General features: G+C 45.1%; 1 protein-coding gene across 10 annotated transcripts in view; it reads right to left on the bottom strand.

Moving 5' to 3' along the window:
- The window catches only part of TRIM67 (tripartite motif containing 67), a 44,564-nt gene extending 32,000 nt beyond the window's left edge, over positions 1–12,564 (bottom strand). For 6 of the 10 annotated variants that reach the window (XM_067535765.1, XM_067535767.1, XM_067535764.1 and 3 more), the window contains exons 1-3: positions 12,207–12,564; positions 11,446–12,134; positions 2,359–2,454 (exon numbers count right to left, since the gene is read on the bottom strand). In XM_067535765.1, coding sequence (XP_067391866.1) covers positions 2,359–2,454; positions 11,446–12,134; positions 12,207–12,336 — 915 coding nt within the window. In that variant the 5' untranslated portion in view covers positions 12,337–12,564. Of the gene's footprint in view, positions 1–2,358; positions 2,455–11,445 lie in introns of all 10 variants that reach the window. The other 4 variants (XM_067535763.1, XM_067535762.1, XM_067535769.1 and 1 more) reach the window with 2 other exon arrangements.
- Positions 12,565–15,613: the final 3,049 nt, after the last annotated feature.

Here is a 15,613-nt window from a genome sequence, read left to right as displayed (position 1 = left end):
GCTGGGAAAAAAATCAGTTTTAGGAAAAAAATTGGTTTGCCAATTTCATTTCATTATTCTGGAGCCATTGCCAAGCTAAATCAGGTTTAGATTGGCATCTTGCCTTAAGATGAAAGTGCCATCTCTTCTACAAGGTATTTCTGCTTTGGGATAGCAATAGAATATTGGTGTCAAATCCCTCTATTCTCTTCCCTGTTGACTTGATTCAAGTGACAGAAGGGACCTCTAGACAGGAAAGGAAAATGGAATTTAGCGCTAAAGTCAATGGGCCCAATTCTCTTCTTTCTTATACCACTTTTGCACCAGTGTTACTCCATTGACTTTGACAGTTTCTCCTGGTTTACACAAATGTGAGAGCAGCATCAAGCCTCTGCTCTCATTTACACTGGTGTAAATCGGGAATAGCTCTACTAAAGTCACTGGAGTTACCTTAAAGTAAAAATAGGGCAAGTGAAAGGAGAATCAGGCTCTGCATAGCTATCCCTTATACACACTGGTGTTACTTATTCCAGTCTCTCTCCCTTTGTTCCGCCTTTTCTCTTCTCCCCTATTTTTTTATTTCAATCTGCCTCCTTTTTTAGAGTGAGTTTTCCAGGATCCCTTCATTTTATTACCCTCATCCTCACACCCTAAATCATGATTCATGCAGCCTATTCTCTGAGTAAGGAGAGAGAGAATGTTCTTCCCCTGGGAGCTGAATGCACTGCCTCTATGGCTATGTCTATACTACTGTCACAGGCACTGATTATAGCTCGAGCTGACATACCCAAGAGAGCTATGTCCCAGAACAGTGAAGCTGCCGTGGTACGTTGCTTCAGCGTAGACAAGCCCTGTGAGTAATCAATCATGGATCTTTGCTAGCATGCGGAGTGAGTGAGCAAGCTTGGCCTGGACTCAGGTGAGCTACAACTAGACCACAGGTTAACCCCAGCCCCTTTCTGCTTGTATCTGTCCTTCCTCTATTTGGGTCACACCCCATGCGCCTTCACTTTACCTCTAACAAGATGATAGGGAAATGTTGCTTTCTGCACAGACACTGAGTCAGAACGAGTGCTAATGTGGGTGCTCCTGTAGTGGGGATTACATGGGATTCCCCCCCAGACACACAGTGCTTCTATTCAAATGTCCAATGGGAAGTTTTAGATTATGACTCTTTAAAAGTAGAAAAGATGGGAGGCTGAAAGCAAAAGATTTTTGCGGCAGATGGTAGAAGAGTGAGAATTGTATAGTGACGGCATGAAGGTCCCTTAGAGAGTCAGGGAAGAGTTAGTGAGGGCAATGAGGCAGATTATGAAGTGTGGGAGAACAGTGTAAGGGACTTAAAAGCGACCCTAAGAATAGAAAAAGTAGAGAAGAAAAGCAGCAATCCACTGAGTCAGGGAAAAAGAGAGAGTCGAGAAAGAGCAAGGAGGCCGTGAATCTCCCTGGCAAGAGTAAGAGCTCAACTCTGGTAGCTCTCTCTCGCTCAGCAAGGGAATAAACGGTTTGACTTGCAGACCACAGAAGCCATGCTAGAACAGGGCACTAGTCAGGATAATAATCATCTTCCTCTAATGCCCTGATGGTCAATATGGGGAAACAAGCACTATTGCTGCATGTCCCAGGCCTGTTCTATTGGTGGGCAGAGAACTGAAAATTTCCTGTATCCAGCAACTTCTAAGAGCACTACATTCACTTAAAAAACAACAACAACCGAGTTTCACATTGGTTTTGTGCTCTTGTAGCATAAATACCAATTTGTGTTTTAAAAGACATTAATTAGTCTTTTGCTTCCGGTAATGAGTTGAAATCCAATGATCAGAGGTGAAAAGATAACACACACAACAAAAATTCCCACTTGAATAAAAATCTTAATTCATTTGGCAGTTCTTTGTGCCCTTTTTTTTTTGTGTTTTGACTTTCCACAAATATCCTAACAATTAAAATACAAGAATGGTCTCAGAAACGGAATATTTTAAGCAAGTTAAACTATTCACAGGTAATACATTTTGAATTTGTAAAAATGAGTATTTGTACCAAAAGCCTGACTCTAAGAATTACACTCATCCAGTCAAGGAACAGAAGCACACTATATAGCCAATGAGTCCAATCAGAAGCTAAACAACACAGTTCAAATTCCAATTTTGAACATCAACTTCTTGCAACAAATGGCATACAAACACTCTATAGGCCAACAGATATTTGTAGACATTAGCTACAAATTAGCTATGAATAATTTTACCTAACAAATGCATTCAAGGAAAGAGTAAGTTATTCCAGGCAATTTGCGAACAGCAAGAAACTAATGTTGTCAAATAAACTATGCACACAGTTCTAATGATTATAGTATGATCAAATCAACTAGTAGTATACAATTACCTGTATCTGTTGTAATATATTTTTCAGCTGAACCAAAAATTCTTTAGCTTCCTTTGCTTTATCTGAAACACCATTTAAAGCCTGAGACAGCTGTGCCTGTAAGAAACAGAATTTAAAATGAAAAAATTAGAGATAAAATGCAAATGAATTCTTACTAATCCTTACTTCTTACAATTAAGTGTTAAAAGGCTTACTTGGCATCACATGCATTCTTACTTGCACAGAGGATTTGTGCTAGCAAAGAATAAGTTAGGATTTAGTAAGGATGAATCTGTGTGTGGGTAGTCAGTTATTGTCTCCATTTTCCAATTAAATGTAATGACTAGTTAAGTCACAACACTTACAAAAGTCTGCAACTGCTCACGTATGCATGGAAATTATAGTATCTTACATTTATAGAGTGTCTATCACGCTGCAAAATCCCCAAATGATATCTAAACTAGCAATTTTTTACCTCTAAACCTGAAATTTTTACAAACTTTGTAGTGTCAGCTACAGTGAAGATATATTAGAACTTCATTACAAATCCTTGTTTGCATAGTCTTGTAACATTGTGTAAAAATTTCTTTTGAGACTGAAAGCATCCATTCTTCAACTTAACCCAGATGTGAATATTTCTTGGAAAGATTGAGAAAAATTCCTTTACCCATTTTGAGTTATGAGATGATGAGAAAAATATATGTTCTTTCACAATTGTAAGAGAACTTTATCATAATGTTTTGTTTGTGAATAATTTAAATGGTTGAATTTTTACAACACAATATTTGAGCTATAGTCCTAACCACAAGACTAAGCAACTTTAACTCCACCCTTTGTGCCTATGTACTACAATAATCTTCCCATGACCACATATTATTCCTCAAAGTATAAAACAGAGCATTTGATAACCTTGTATTTATCTGTCATACTCTGAACACCTTTCCCAGACCTGAAGAAGAGTTCTGTGTAAGGTCGCAAGCTTGTCTCTTTCACAAACAGAAGTTGGTCCAAAAGAAGATATTACTTCACCCACCTTGTTTACTTGATAACAACCTTAGACACATGTAGTGTCTTACACAACCATATTCATGTAACACACACAAAAGTGCATTTAATTATTTATCTGAAAAGTACATGTGAAGGCCCTGGTCCTGTAATTGCATCCATGGAGCACCTCCATAGAGCATCAGTGACCTCTGCCCCCTCACAGATGTGATTGCATGATCAAACTCCAGAGTATATTTGAACAACATACTACAGATGCAGTATAGCAAAACTGTCTAATAGTCAGTAGTCTTTCAATATTATATTAACCAGCAGTGCTTCATTAAAACACCTTGTAGAAAATAGACTAAGAGCCAGATTCTCAGCCGCTGCTATTTGATGTAGCTGCACTGAAGCAAATGGAGCTATGCTAATTTACACTAGCTGAGGATCTTGCCATTGGTCTCTTGTTAGCACTTAGGCTCAGATCCACAAAGATACTTAGGTACTCTCTCTCACTTGTGCTTTCTGCCCCAATAACTGTTTAAATATTTATCTACAGTGGAATAGTCATTGCTGTGGTGGATTGAGAGGGGGGAGGAAGAGATAGTGAGAGAGACTGTAGTCAATTAGGTAAGGCACCCATTTGGGAGGTGGGAGACCCTGGGTCCAGTCCCCTTGCTCCAACCACTCTTTCATTATTTATCCACTGTGAAATAGCTTCAACAAGAGGGATGGAGGGAGCCCTACATTAGAATATCCCATATTGGGTTAGAGCACTCTCCTGAGAGCTGGGAGATCCCTGATCAAATCCCTTCTCTCCCTGGTAGCAGAGAGGGGAGAACTGAACTTGGATCTCCCACATTACAAGCAAATGCTCTAACCACTGGGCTAAAAGTTATAAAGTGGGCAGCAGCTACTCTTCTGGCCAGATTTTGACTAGGACCCACGCTGGTAGGTGTACTCAAGGGCCCCTGCATAATCCGGCCCCACATGTAACTTAGACAACCAAACACCTAGCTTTCCCAGTGTGTGAATCGTTCTGGGTATGTCTACACAGCACCTACACACCTGTGACTGGCCCATGTCAACTGTCTCAGGCTCACAGGGCTTGGGTTGCAGGGGCTCCTTCTTTGCTGTATAGACTTTTGAACCCTCTCATCCCACAGGGTGCTAGAGCCAGGGATCCAGCCTGAGTCCGGAAGTCTACAGAGAAATGAAAATCACCGCAGCCTGAGCCCTGCCAGCCAGTGTCAGCTGGCATGGACCAGTCGTGGGTTTTTTTTTGCTGTGTAGATATACCCTCTGAGGCTTGGGCAGGAGAGAGGTGTCCAGATGCCTAGAGGGAGGCAGCTATGCACGTACCTAGAGGCAGGAATATAGGCACTGAGGGAACTTTTACCCTGAAAATGTAGGAGCTGAGTGAGTTCAGGGACTTACAGAGTTTGGCAGGAGTTTTGTGGCTCGCAGTGGAGTCAAAACTGGGACTTAGATACTTAACTTTGTGTTAAAGCAACTACTTACCTTTGTGGATGTCAGCCAAAGTCACCATTTATTCTCCACTCACTCCTGGCTCCAGAGGGTAAGTAATTTACTGCAGCCCTGACAGGACATAGCTCGCTTCCCCATTGTGTCAGCTCAGCTCAGCTCTACCTCTCCTCCACCCTCTCCCCCTATGTATACCTGCTCAAGTGGGAGAGGGAAGAGCATTGGGTGCACTGCTCCTGCTCTATTTCCTATGCTTTGACAGTTGAGGTAGGAAGCTCTAACACAACTACAGGAGGGCCTTGTGTAGCCACATTAGCGCTAGGCACAAACTGGCCCTTAATGGGACTAAGAGTTGAAGGCTTAAAGAAGAATCAGCCCTAATGCTTATTCTTCTTTTCATGGAAATGTTCCATTTTAAGCCCAGTTACATGTATTGTACTGGTACCAGATAAAATATCCTTTACTACAATTCACTTATAACTTATCTAATAGGAAGAGCTATAATAATTATATTACTGCTGTCAGTACTTATTTGTTTTTATTTTATAACCTCTTACTCAAATTCTCAAAATCTGAAGTAACAACGTCTGGTACAAAAGTTTACCAGGCTCATTGGGCCAAATCCTTGTCCCTTGATAAGGTCCCTATCTGCCATCAAAGCATCACAAAGGGGTTGGTGAAGATTCCCCCCGGTTTTACACCAGCCCCTTTTGGTCACATCCCTGTAACCTACCTAGAGATCATGTTTGTGCCAGCAGGGGGTGGGAATGAGATGGAATGGTGTGACAGAGTATGGAGAGAGTGGAGCTGGAGTGTGATGTATTCTGCCAATCAGTGGCTTATGGAATGGTCCCAACAGGACAAGTATGCCTCAGCCACAAACCAAAGAAGACTATGATCAGTCCATGACAAAAGTATAATTGCCACCACTCCAGCATCTAATCCTATCCCCAACATCAGAGCAGAGTGTATCCCACAGTATGTGTGGGGCCAAAAACTAGGGTCTGTCCCCTAGTTATCATGGCAGCCATTAAATTATGAATCAATCCAGATTAAGCATTAACTACATGGATATTAATGTAACTGAGCACACTCAGTCTCGGCTCCTCATATATAACCACTGTGAAGACCCTACATATAAACTTGATAAAGACATTGATCAAATAGCTCTTGATGAAACTTTTTCACTCATTAAGAAATTGCAGTTGTGCTACTGAAAATATAGTATGAAAACCAGTTCTCTGATCACTTAACCCATTTATAGACAATAGTCTTGTTTATTAAAGCATTTATAGGATAGTTTTCAAAGCAAATGTACTTCCCATTAAAACAAAATGGATTCACATGCCTAAAACCTGCATAAACTGCTGTAAAAATAGCCCTGTACAATCAGAACTCTCTTTCATGTTGTGGAAGGATTTGCTTGAAGCTGAATTGCAAGTTACAAGCTCCATTAACTATGACAATTAATAATTCCTGACAAATGTTGTTCTATCCACATTTACCTTAATTTTAATATCTGGATCCAGCAATGAAATAGGGATTCTGTAGATGGATAAAAAGGTTATATTCTTATCAAATACAGTAACAGACATAACAAGGAGGATAAGTAATCAAATCTAGCTAGGCATTGAAGACTGATATCTTCCCTGATTTTAGAAAATGAGACGTAATTCTATCATTCTTTCTCAAAAGAAGAGTTCATTGCTCATTTATCTTTCTTTTACTCCATCTATCATCATAGCAGATTAACTACTGATTACATCATATGATTCAGACACTGAATTCTGAAAAAGCTCCCAAGTTTCTGGGAAGGGGGGGAAGGAGTTCTGGACAATACTGGCCTACATTCTAAAGGGCATCCATACTCCAATATTTTCCCTCAATTACTTGCTCATCTCCCTACCCGTCAGAATCCTAAATAGACCCCTGTCTAGTTAAAGTTCCTGATGCTGTCCTTACTATAAGATCATACATGCACAATTGTTATATTTTTTATGTCCATGGTGGGACATAACAGAAGTTGCAGAGCTGAGACTTGTTCACCATGTTTCCCCATACCTATAAGTCAAAGGGCCCATGAATTTAAATGTCATCAGTATTATTATTAATAATATTATTTGTATTACAATAGAGCCTAGAGATCCCAAATGTGATCAGGGCTCACTATTGTGCTAGGTGCTGTACAAACACATGGTACAACACCCTTTCCTCCAGTATTAGGAGCACACAATTTTGATCAATTGCTTAAAAGCCTTCACATCAGAATCTCAGCTGATGTAAATCAATTAACCTCCACTGAAAGTCAATAGAGCTACACAGATTTATAACAACTGAAGATCTGGCTCTGTGTCCATATATTACATAATTTCTAACTTCTCCAGAAAATAATGTACTTATGGCAGAGCCCTACATATATTTCTAGGGGAAAGTATCTTTATGAAACTAATGTGACTATATAATGCTTGTGGTGGATGAGCTAGACTATCTAGAAAGAACTGGTATAAACTGAATCAAATTTGCCATATAATTCAAAATACAATACTTTAAAGTATGGGTTGGCCAAAGTTACCAGAGCCAGGAGGCAGTAAGTGTAAATTACTGAATCTGAAAACTTACTGAGGTCCAACTACAGATATCCATTTCCAAAATGCAATTGATCTGAGAATAAAGGTGAAATGAGGGGTTAGGCTGGTTGCTAATGGCAGGGTCAATATTTTTATTTCCTGCCAAATATAGTGTTGTAGGATAATTAACACTTACAAAACATGAAAAGATTACTACCGTCACAAAAATTAGTTAATTTTATGTTATTTTACTGTTCCCTTTAGAACCTTTATCATAACATTCAAACTATATATAACAAGGGAAAAATCACATTCTGTGAGAACACACTCTCAGGAAGAAAAATGCAGTGAAAACACAAAACACCATAATTTAGTTCATTCCTCTGACAAAGTTTTTAACAAGAACAGGAAATGATTTAAATGTATCTTGATCAGCACCACAGTTTATCACACTGTTTCAAAAGGCGTTAATCAGTTGTAGCACAAAGCAGACTCTAGTGGAACACAAACTGGTTTCACAATCTGCAAAACACTAACTGCTTCTGAATATTGAACTCAATCATTGTTCATCAGGGTTCAGTGGGCTGCTTGATAAAGACTTTCCACCCAAAATCAGATTCTGTGATTAGCATAAATGGCAATAGCTGTGAATTCATGATCTGCTGCTTATGAGTCAAGTGACTGAACACAAAAAATCAAGTTACACAGGAGATGGCTTTAATGATCTAAGTAAGTCCTTAGCTGGAAATACCTAGACACTTTTAAAACACAGATTGAAGTACTGCCAGGGCTAATTCAGCCCCTTAACCTTCTAATGTCAATAAACTAAGGTCTGTGCAGTTGATACCATGTGGGATCTTTTTATGAGTCTTTACAAATTGAAGCCCTGTTTGTTCTGCATCAGCATTACAGGCTAGATTGTGCTCAGGCATTGTGTGGCTGAGCCAGGAATCAGGGCACAAAAAATGATCCACTTTCTACCTCATGCAGTAGCTAGAAATGATCACAGACCCTCCCAGTACTCCTGGTTGCTAATCACACCAAAGGGAATAGGGAGGAGGTAGGCCTATTACCTTGCCTTTCCTCTGTAGTGGCCAACAGAAGGAGGCATACTGCCCCACCAGAAGGGCTGCAGCAGTTGGGTGCTCTCCCTTCATGTTTGGGAGCTCTGGGAGGAACCCTTCTTAGTGCTGCTGTATGGATAGTTACAAAGTGCAGAGAATGACAAGCACTCTATAAATGTAAAATATTAATCAGTAATTCTTAATTGAGTCAGTGTCCAGGCTTCCTGGCAAGGATGAACAGGCATCAAATCAATTTTAAGACAATAATCTCTTGGTCTCTATCCAAAAATTATATGAAACTACTCAAGCTTTTTATATAAAAAGACTGCATGGTCAAACTACGTGGCAACTCCATCTTCCATACAAATATCAGCAAACCCCCTCCGATGTGAAGTCAGTCCTGAAAGTACTATCCCCCAAAGCCCCCAAACAGGCTCCCTGAGTGGTTAAAGTTATAGTGAGGATCAATATTAGGGAGGAGTGAAACAGACTTGAACAATGTCCACATCACTTGTTTTTGGATCAGTGTGGAGAAGAGCCCTTTTTCCTCCATCTTTAACTGCCATCATGGCTGTGGACCCCAGCTGCCACACAACCCTCTAAAAGGCCCTATCACAGTGGCCCCAAACATTTTACCCCATGCCCCCCCTTACTCCTGTCCACGTCCCTCACTACCCACACAGCAGGGGTTAGGAGCGGGGCCACAGTCAGGGCTGGGGGATGCGGCAGGGTGGCGGGGCTTCCCTTCTCGGAGCTGCAGGGTGGAAGGAGCTCCCATACCCTCCTGCAACGTTCCTCCATGCCCCCCCAAAGGGATGTGCCCCACACTTTGAAGACCTCTGCCCTATCACGACTTGTCAATAAACTTCTAAAATACCTTCCCTCTGTGTAACCCTCCAGTGGGTCCCAGGCAACTCTCTGTCACTGACACATCTACAGCAAAGTGACAGTTTATAAAGATGCTATCGAAAGCCCAACAACTGTCAGCCTTTCTGATTTCATTTGGATCAGGAAGAAACCGGATTTGGTTTGAGATTTGCTGGTTGAGAAGTTAAGGACTAATGCAAGATCACAGGGAGGAAGTCTTTGGGATATTAGAAGGTCATGAGAAGGGAATATGCAGCCTAGGGTCTACTGGAGAGTCAACAAGAAGGGAGGATGGAATAGGGGCCTATTGGAGAGTTGCGTGGTGGGAAAGAAGAGCTGCAGGCTATGGGAGAATTGTGAAAATGAAGTAGCCTCAATGACCAGATAAACATCAAGACACTAGCATGAGTCACCCAGAATCCCCCTCTTACTTCCCCCCAACAGGAACTGCCACTGACACAGAATGTTGCCCCACTTCTTCCTCATTGTGGGGCTAGATCCTTGACCCCATTAAAATTCCATTGTGTTACTCTTGGGGCATGAAGTTACTGTACAGCTGCCCTGAAGGGGTAATAGAGGATTCCTCCAGTAAAGAGAATCCTGGGTGGAGGTATATCTGGTGTAGCCAGCTTTATATCACCCCCTAACACAGGAGGTGTGATGGGGCTGACTGGAGTTGGGAGGAGACATGCTGAAAATGTCCCAAGGATGTGTTGCAGGCATTCCAGGAGCAACCCCTGGCTAACACAATGTTGTCTAGGGCAGTGGTTCTCAAAATTATTTGATTGTGCCGTTTTTTTTGTGTCCCAGCGAGGGTGATCAGATGTCTTGATATTTGGGGCTTTGTCTTTTATAGGTGCCTATTACCCGCCACCTCGTCCCAATTTTTCACACTTGCTGTCGGATCACCCTATGGCCAGCAGCCACACCTCTTTGGCTGCCCCTCTTTGAAGGCAGAGTGGAAAGCGAGGCTGCTAGCCTGATGCCCAGCTCTGGAGGCAGTGCTGCTGCCAGCAGCAGCGCAGAAGTAAGGGAGGTGTGGCATGGCATTGCCATCCTTACTTCTCCACTGCTGCTGGTGGCCGCACTGCCTTCAGAGTTGGGCACCTACTGCTCTCCAGCCACTCAGCTCTGAATGTGCGCAATAAGTTTTTTTCCCCCTAAAGCTTCTCACGCTCCCCACAATACATTCCAAGCCCCCTAGAGTCAAAACCTTTGGCCTAAGGCATAGTATTACACGTACCCCTGGGGGTATGCGAGACACAGGCAGGGGTTATGTGGCGAAAAACCCAGTGAAGGGAGATGAGCGGCAGCCACCAATTTCTGGGGAAACCAGGTGGCAGCTTCCTGCTTCTCGCCTGGTCCCAGCTCCCAGCTGGGAGGCAGGTGGCCCACACAGTGTGATTTGCCCCAGGCCCTCACTCCCCTAGGGACGGCCATGGGGAGCGCTACTAACCACTCTGGTGGGCTGCTAGTACCTGCTCATACCTCACAAGTCCCTGCCTGTGTGAGGAGAACACCACGTGACCCCGCCATCAGGCCATAGTGATTGGCTGGCTCCCTGGCGCCTTCCCTATATGGAGGAAGGGGAGGAGGAAGGAGGGGAGAAACAGCAGGTGGTTTTTTGATTTGTCACAGCCACACAGCACTGCAGAAATCAAACTCTCCTGCTTTACGAGAAATACAGTCCTCCAGCAGTAAAGGGGGAAAAGGTTGCATTGCTCAGAGTGAAAAATTGAGCGTTGGGGTACTTATTATAATTTTCAGAAGTTAGGGGGTACTTGCTACTTAAAAAGTTGAGAAACACTGGCCTAGGGGACTCCTCTAGCCAGGCATAAATTGCAGAAGCCCTGGGGCTGCTCTAATTTGAGCCCCTAGTCAGTTCAGCCCCCCTGCTGGCCCCAGGAGTGGGGGAGGAGCAAAGAGCTTTGGCTTCTCCCACCTCAGCATGATCTGGGCTCAGGAAGCAAGATGAGGCTTGTGCCGGGAGACAGCAGAAGCCAAAACTGAGCCTGTATAAAGTGCTTGGAGAAGAAGCAAATGGAGCTAAAGATGGGAGACCAACCCCCGGCTCTGAAGGCAGTGCCGCGCTGCTGAGGTCAGGCCAGTCCCTTCCCCTGCCCACGCCCCGGGCTTACCTTGTGCTGTTTCCACATGGCCCCCAGGGCTTTCACCTCGTGCTGGCCGTGCCTGCCCTCCTCCAGGCACTGGTAGCAGACGGGGGTCCCGCAGCTCACGCAGTACATGCTATAGTTCTCCAGCTCGTGATCCGCGCAGGTGGGCAACTTGCGGGCGGCCCCCGCCGCTTTGCCGCCGCCGCCGCTGGGGGCGCCCTGGAGGCCGGGCGGGGGCAGCAGGCGGTGCTTGGCGAAGGGCCCCCGGGCCGGGTGGCACTTGAGCTGGCAGGCGGCACAGTACAGCACCTCGCACTGCTCGCACGCCACGGCGGCCGCCTCGGGCGGGCTGCGGTCGCACAGCTGGCACTTGGCGGCGGCCCGGCCCTGCTGGTAGCGCTGCACGATGGCCTCCAGCAGCCGGTTGCGCGGGAAGCCGCGGAGGCCGCGCGGGTCCAGGGAGGCGCTGCGGTGGCACTGCGGGCAGGTGAGGGACGAGCTGGGGCCCGCCCCGCGGGGAGCAGCCGCAGCCGCAGCAGCCGCCGCCGAGGCGCCGGCCGGGGCCGGCCCCAGCGGCAGCACCCGCACCCCGTTGGGGGACTTGAGGCTGGGGGTGTAGGAGCCGTAGCCGCTGTCGCTCTCGCTGTGCAGGCTCAGCTTGTCCGCGTGCTCCCCGCCGCCGCCGCCGCCCCCCGCGGCGCACTCAGCCTCCGAGCAGGCCGGCCCGGCCCCCCCAGCCGCCGCCACCGCCGCCGGGGCCCGGGGCTGCAGCAGGGCGGGCAGGTGCGGCTCGCGCTCGGGCGTCTGCACGGCGATGGTGCGGGCGCAGGGCAGGCAGACGTTGTGCGAGCAGGGCAGGATGATGGGCTCCCGGAACAGCGAGCCGCACACCGGGCACTTCAGCTCCTCTTCCATGGCCGCGGCGGCGCCGGGGTCAGCGGCAGCAGCAGCAGCGGCAGCAGCAGAGAGGCCTGAAGCGGGGCGCGGGGCGAGGACGGGGCTCGCTGGCGCCTTCCCTTCCCATGCCCCGGGCTGGCCCCCGCCGCTCCGGCTCAGCACCGCCGGGGGGGCGGACAGCGCCTGGCGGAGCGGAGGCGGCGGGCGGCACCGCGCCGCACTTCTTCCTCCCCGGCGCTGCGGGGTGGCGCGCTCCCGGCGGGGCTGGACAGCTCCCGGCTGGCTGACCTCGGCGGCGGGCTCTTGTTTATGGCAAGGGGATTTCCTCGCCCTTGGCGCGTGCACCCAGCGGAGCGCCAGCGCACGGAGCAGCACACGGCGGCGGGGGCCCGAGGAGGAGGGAGGGGAGTGACGAGGGGCGGGAGCAGTCTGTGCAGCACAGAAGGGCGGGCTTGTGGATGGCCGAGCCTGAAGACAGCGATTCTTCCAAAAAGACTGGGCTGCGATAGGTTTTTATACGTCTAAACGTGCCATTTTTTATAGAGAGGAGTAAACATGGGGTGGGGGGGGGCTCTCTAGCCCTATTAGCTTCCCCGTCCGCAAAACAAAGGAAAAGAAAAAGGAGGAAGCTTGAAAGCGAATCCCAAACCAAAAATATGTTTCCCTCTATACCTTCCTGGCCATGCTCCAACACAAATGCAAACCACAGGCATTGTTAGGGAGAATAATGCAAAGGGGGAGGGGGCTAGTATAGGCATGAATCTTGGTTGGTTGCTCCATGCCCAAGCAGCGGGGAGGGGAGTGGAAATCATGAGTAAAGAAACGCACCAGAGCCAGTAGCACTGCAAACCAAACAGAAATTGGTTGGGAAAATAAATCAGAGATGACAGCTGAGAGTTTTGTGAATTGAAAATAACCATCAGTCTAAGAAAGAAACCAGCAGTGGGAAATCCCCCATCTGGTTGGTTTGCTCTCCGTATGTTTAGAGTGGATGGAAGGGTGGTTTATTAACAGAATGAAGAGCTTATAAATAGAAACGATTTCACTAGTTTGAGTAGATTATAAGGTTGTGTGAGTCCCATAGTGATTTAATAGATAGTTTGCTTAAAACCCACATTCATACTAAATTCTGTCCCACCAGCAGATTTCTTGGTTTTGTATTTAAATGTTCCTGGGTTGTTTTAAAACAGATGTTTTCAAACAAAAGGCTAGAATTAACTACTAGTAGCTGAAAAGCATAGTGAGTAGAAAAGCTTAACATCCCCTTTCATGATTCATGATAAGGATGTTAGCATTTTATTTGTGTCATTAGAAAGGAGGACATACACTGGTTTTGGCCTTTGTCTTTGTCCCACTGGTAATATAATAGCTGTACATTAAGTGGGAAATTTTAGTACCAGTTGTGCCGAAAAGGATTACATTGATCATGAGATACCATTTGATAGCGCTAGACCTACATTTATCTGGCATTGTGAGCATATTAAAGACTCCCACTATTTTCATTCTAGTCATTTGCCCCAATTCTCAGGTCTGGTCAATGCAGGCCCTGAGAGGAAGAGCCAAAGTAGATTTCTACTTTTGTAGCTTCCCAATCCTGGGCTGAACAGGGCTGTTTTTGGCCCCGGTTACAATTTAGAGAAGCCTCAGAGCTGCTATAAATCACATGTGGCTGTCTTAGCCCAAAGGGGTTGGCAGGATTGCCAGAGAGTAGCAGCTGTACTCTGACCAGGCACATTTTCTTTTCAATATACCTTCTGTAGTGGGGGGCAGGATATGGATAGTGTAGAACCACTGTGCCCAGTGAGAGATACCATTAATACAAGGGGAATTCTCAGGTAACAGGTCAAACTGATTCTTCCAGCTGCTTTGTGTCATCAAATCATAGAGGAAAACTCTGACCAGTATCTATTATATGGTGGTTAAAATATTTTTATTATCAGCATAGTCTAAAGTGGACCACCATTCTGCCCTCCCCAACTATGGGGATAGAAGTACAATGCATGTGCATATGTCATACATGTCATGGTATATATATTTTTATTTCCTAAAGCAACAATTCTTATGGAGGTCTTTTGGGTTCTTTTTTGGCCTTTTGCTCGATCCCTCTAACCGTCCCCTCACTTTCAGTGATTATATCGGGTGTAATGGCATATCTTCTCTGAGAAATTATTGATATGATGGGAGCAGAAGCAAACAAATTGGTTAAAGTGTGCACAAAGTTCCACTACTACTGTGTCATGCTGATTGCCAGATTTGACGGGAGCTGGTGGTATTTGAAAGAAGGCCCTGGACTTTGCAATATTTCCTTGAATCAGGAGCACCTGTCAAATACATCTGGTGAAGAGATACATAACTTGGTTTTAGACTGAGCTTTACCTCAGTCCTGCACAAATCTGGTTTTGCCTCACTATTTATTTCAGTAATGTATTAACTGTAACGGAGATTATAGAACAAGTAATAGAAGTTTAAAAATCAATCCACATAATTTCAAGATTCTTTTTCTTCTATTTTATATCCTGTCTTTTATTCAAGGTCTTTGTCATACATTTAGGTCATGGCAGGGTGCCAGCTAAGCCTCTGAGAGGAGGAGCAATTTAATATGATGCACTTGTTCACATATGCTAGTAGCCTCAGAAAGGTTCTTTTTTCAAAATAATTCTAGAGGCTGATGACATGCTCCTTAGCAAAGTGATGCCATGGGCTGGTGATGGAAGAGTCAGTGCTGTGGTGAGGAGCACAACAAGGAGTTTTTCCTTTTGTGCCAAATGTACATATAATTGTAAACAGATTAGACATGTGGAAGTGAATGATTACAATGACACTGTCATCTTTGCTGCTCCAGAGGGCAGAAGAGAAATTAACATAGACAGTGAAAAATGGCACTTAGATTGCATAAAAAAATACAGCCAGTAATCCCTATGGGCCAGATTCTGAAACCCTTACTTATGTTGAGTAACAGCTTACTCTGAAGAGTCACATTCCATGGGACTACTCATGTAGAAAGATGCTACTCAGCGTGAGCAAGGATGTCAAAATCTGGCTCTAAATTGTTTTGTATCTACATTATTCTTATCAAAGCTGAAGCATCTTGCATTTCGTCCTCTTTTCTGCTTCAGAAAAATCTTTAATCTGATAGAAATGTGACTGCACCTAGGTAACCTGGAGCCCCTCTATTCTGGCAGTTATGGCTTTGATTCTGAATCTCTTTGCCTTGTTATGTAAATACCTCAGTTCTACTACTATTATCCCCTTAAATCATTTACCTTCTATCAGTACTCACTCATTCATGTCTTAT

The sequence above is a fragment of the Emydura macquarii genome, unplaced genomic scaffold, assembly GCF_026122565.2.
Source record: "Emydura macquarii macquarii isolate MOO-44397 ecotype Brisbane River unplaced genomic scaffold, CSIRO-AGI_Emac_v2 contig_3517, whole genome shotgun sequence".
NCBI classification, from domain to species: Eukaryota; Metazoa; Chordata; order Testudines; family Chelidae; genus Emydura; species Emydura macquarii.
Note: the sequence above shows the minus strand (reverse complement) of the source record. Positions and strands in the feature narration are given on the sequence as shown.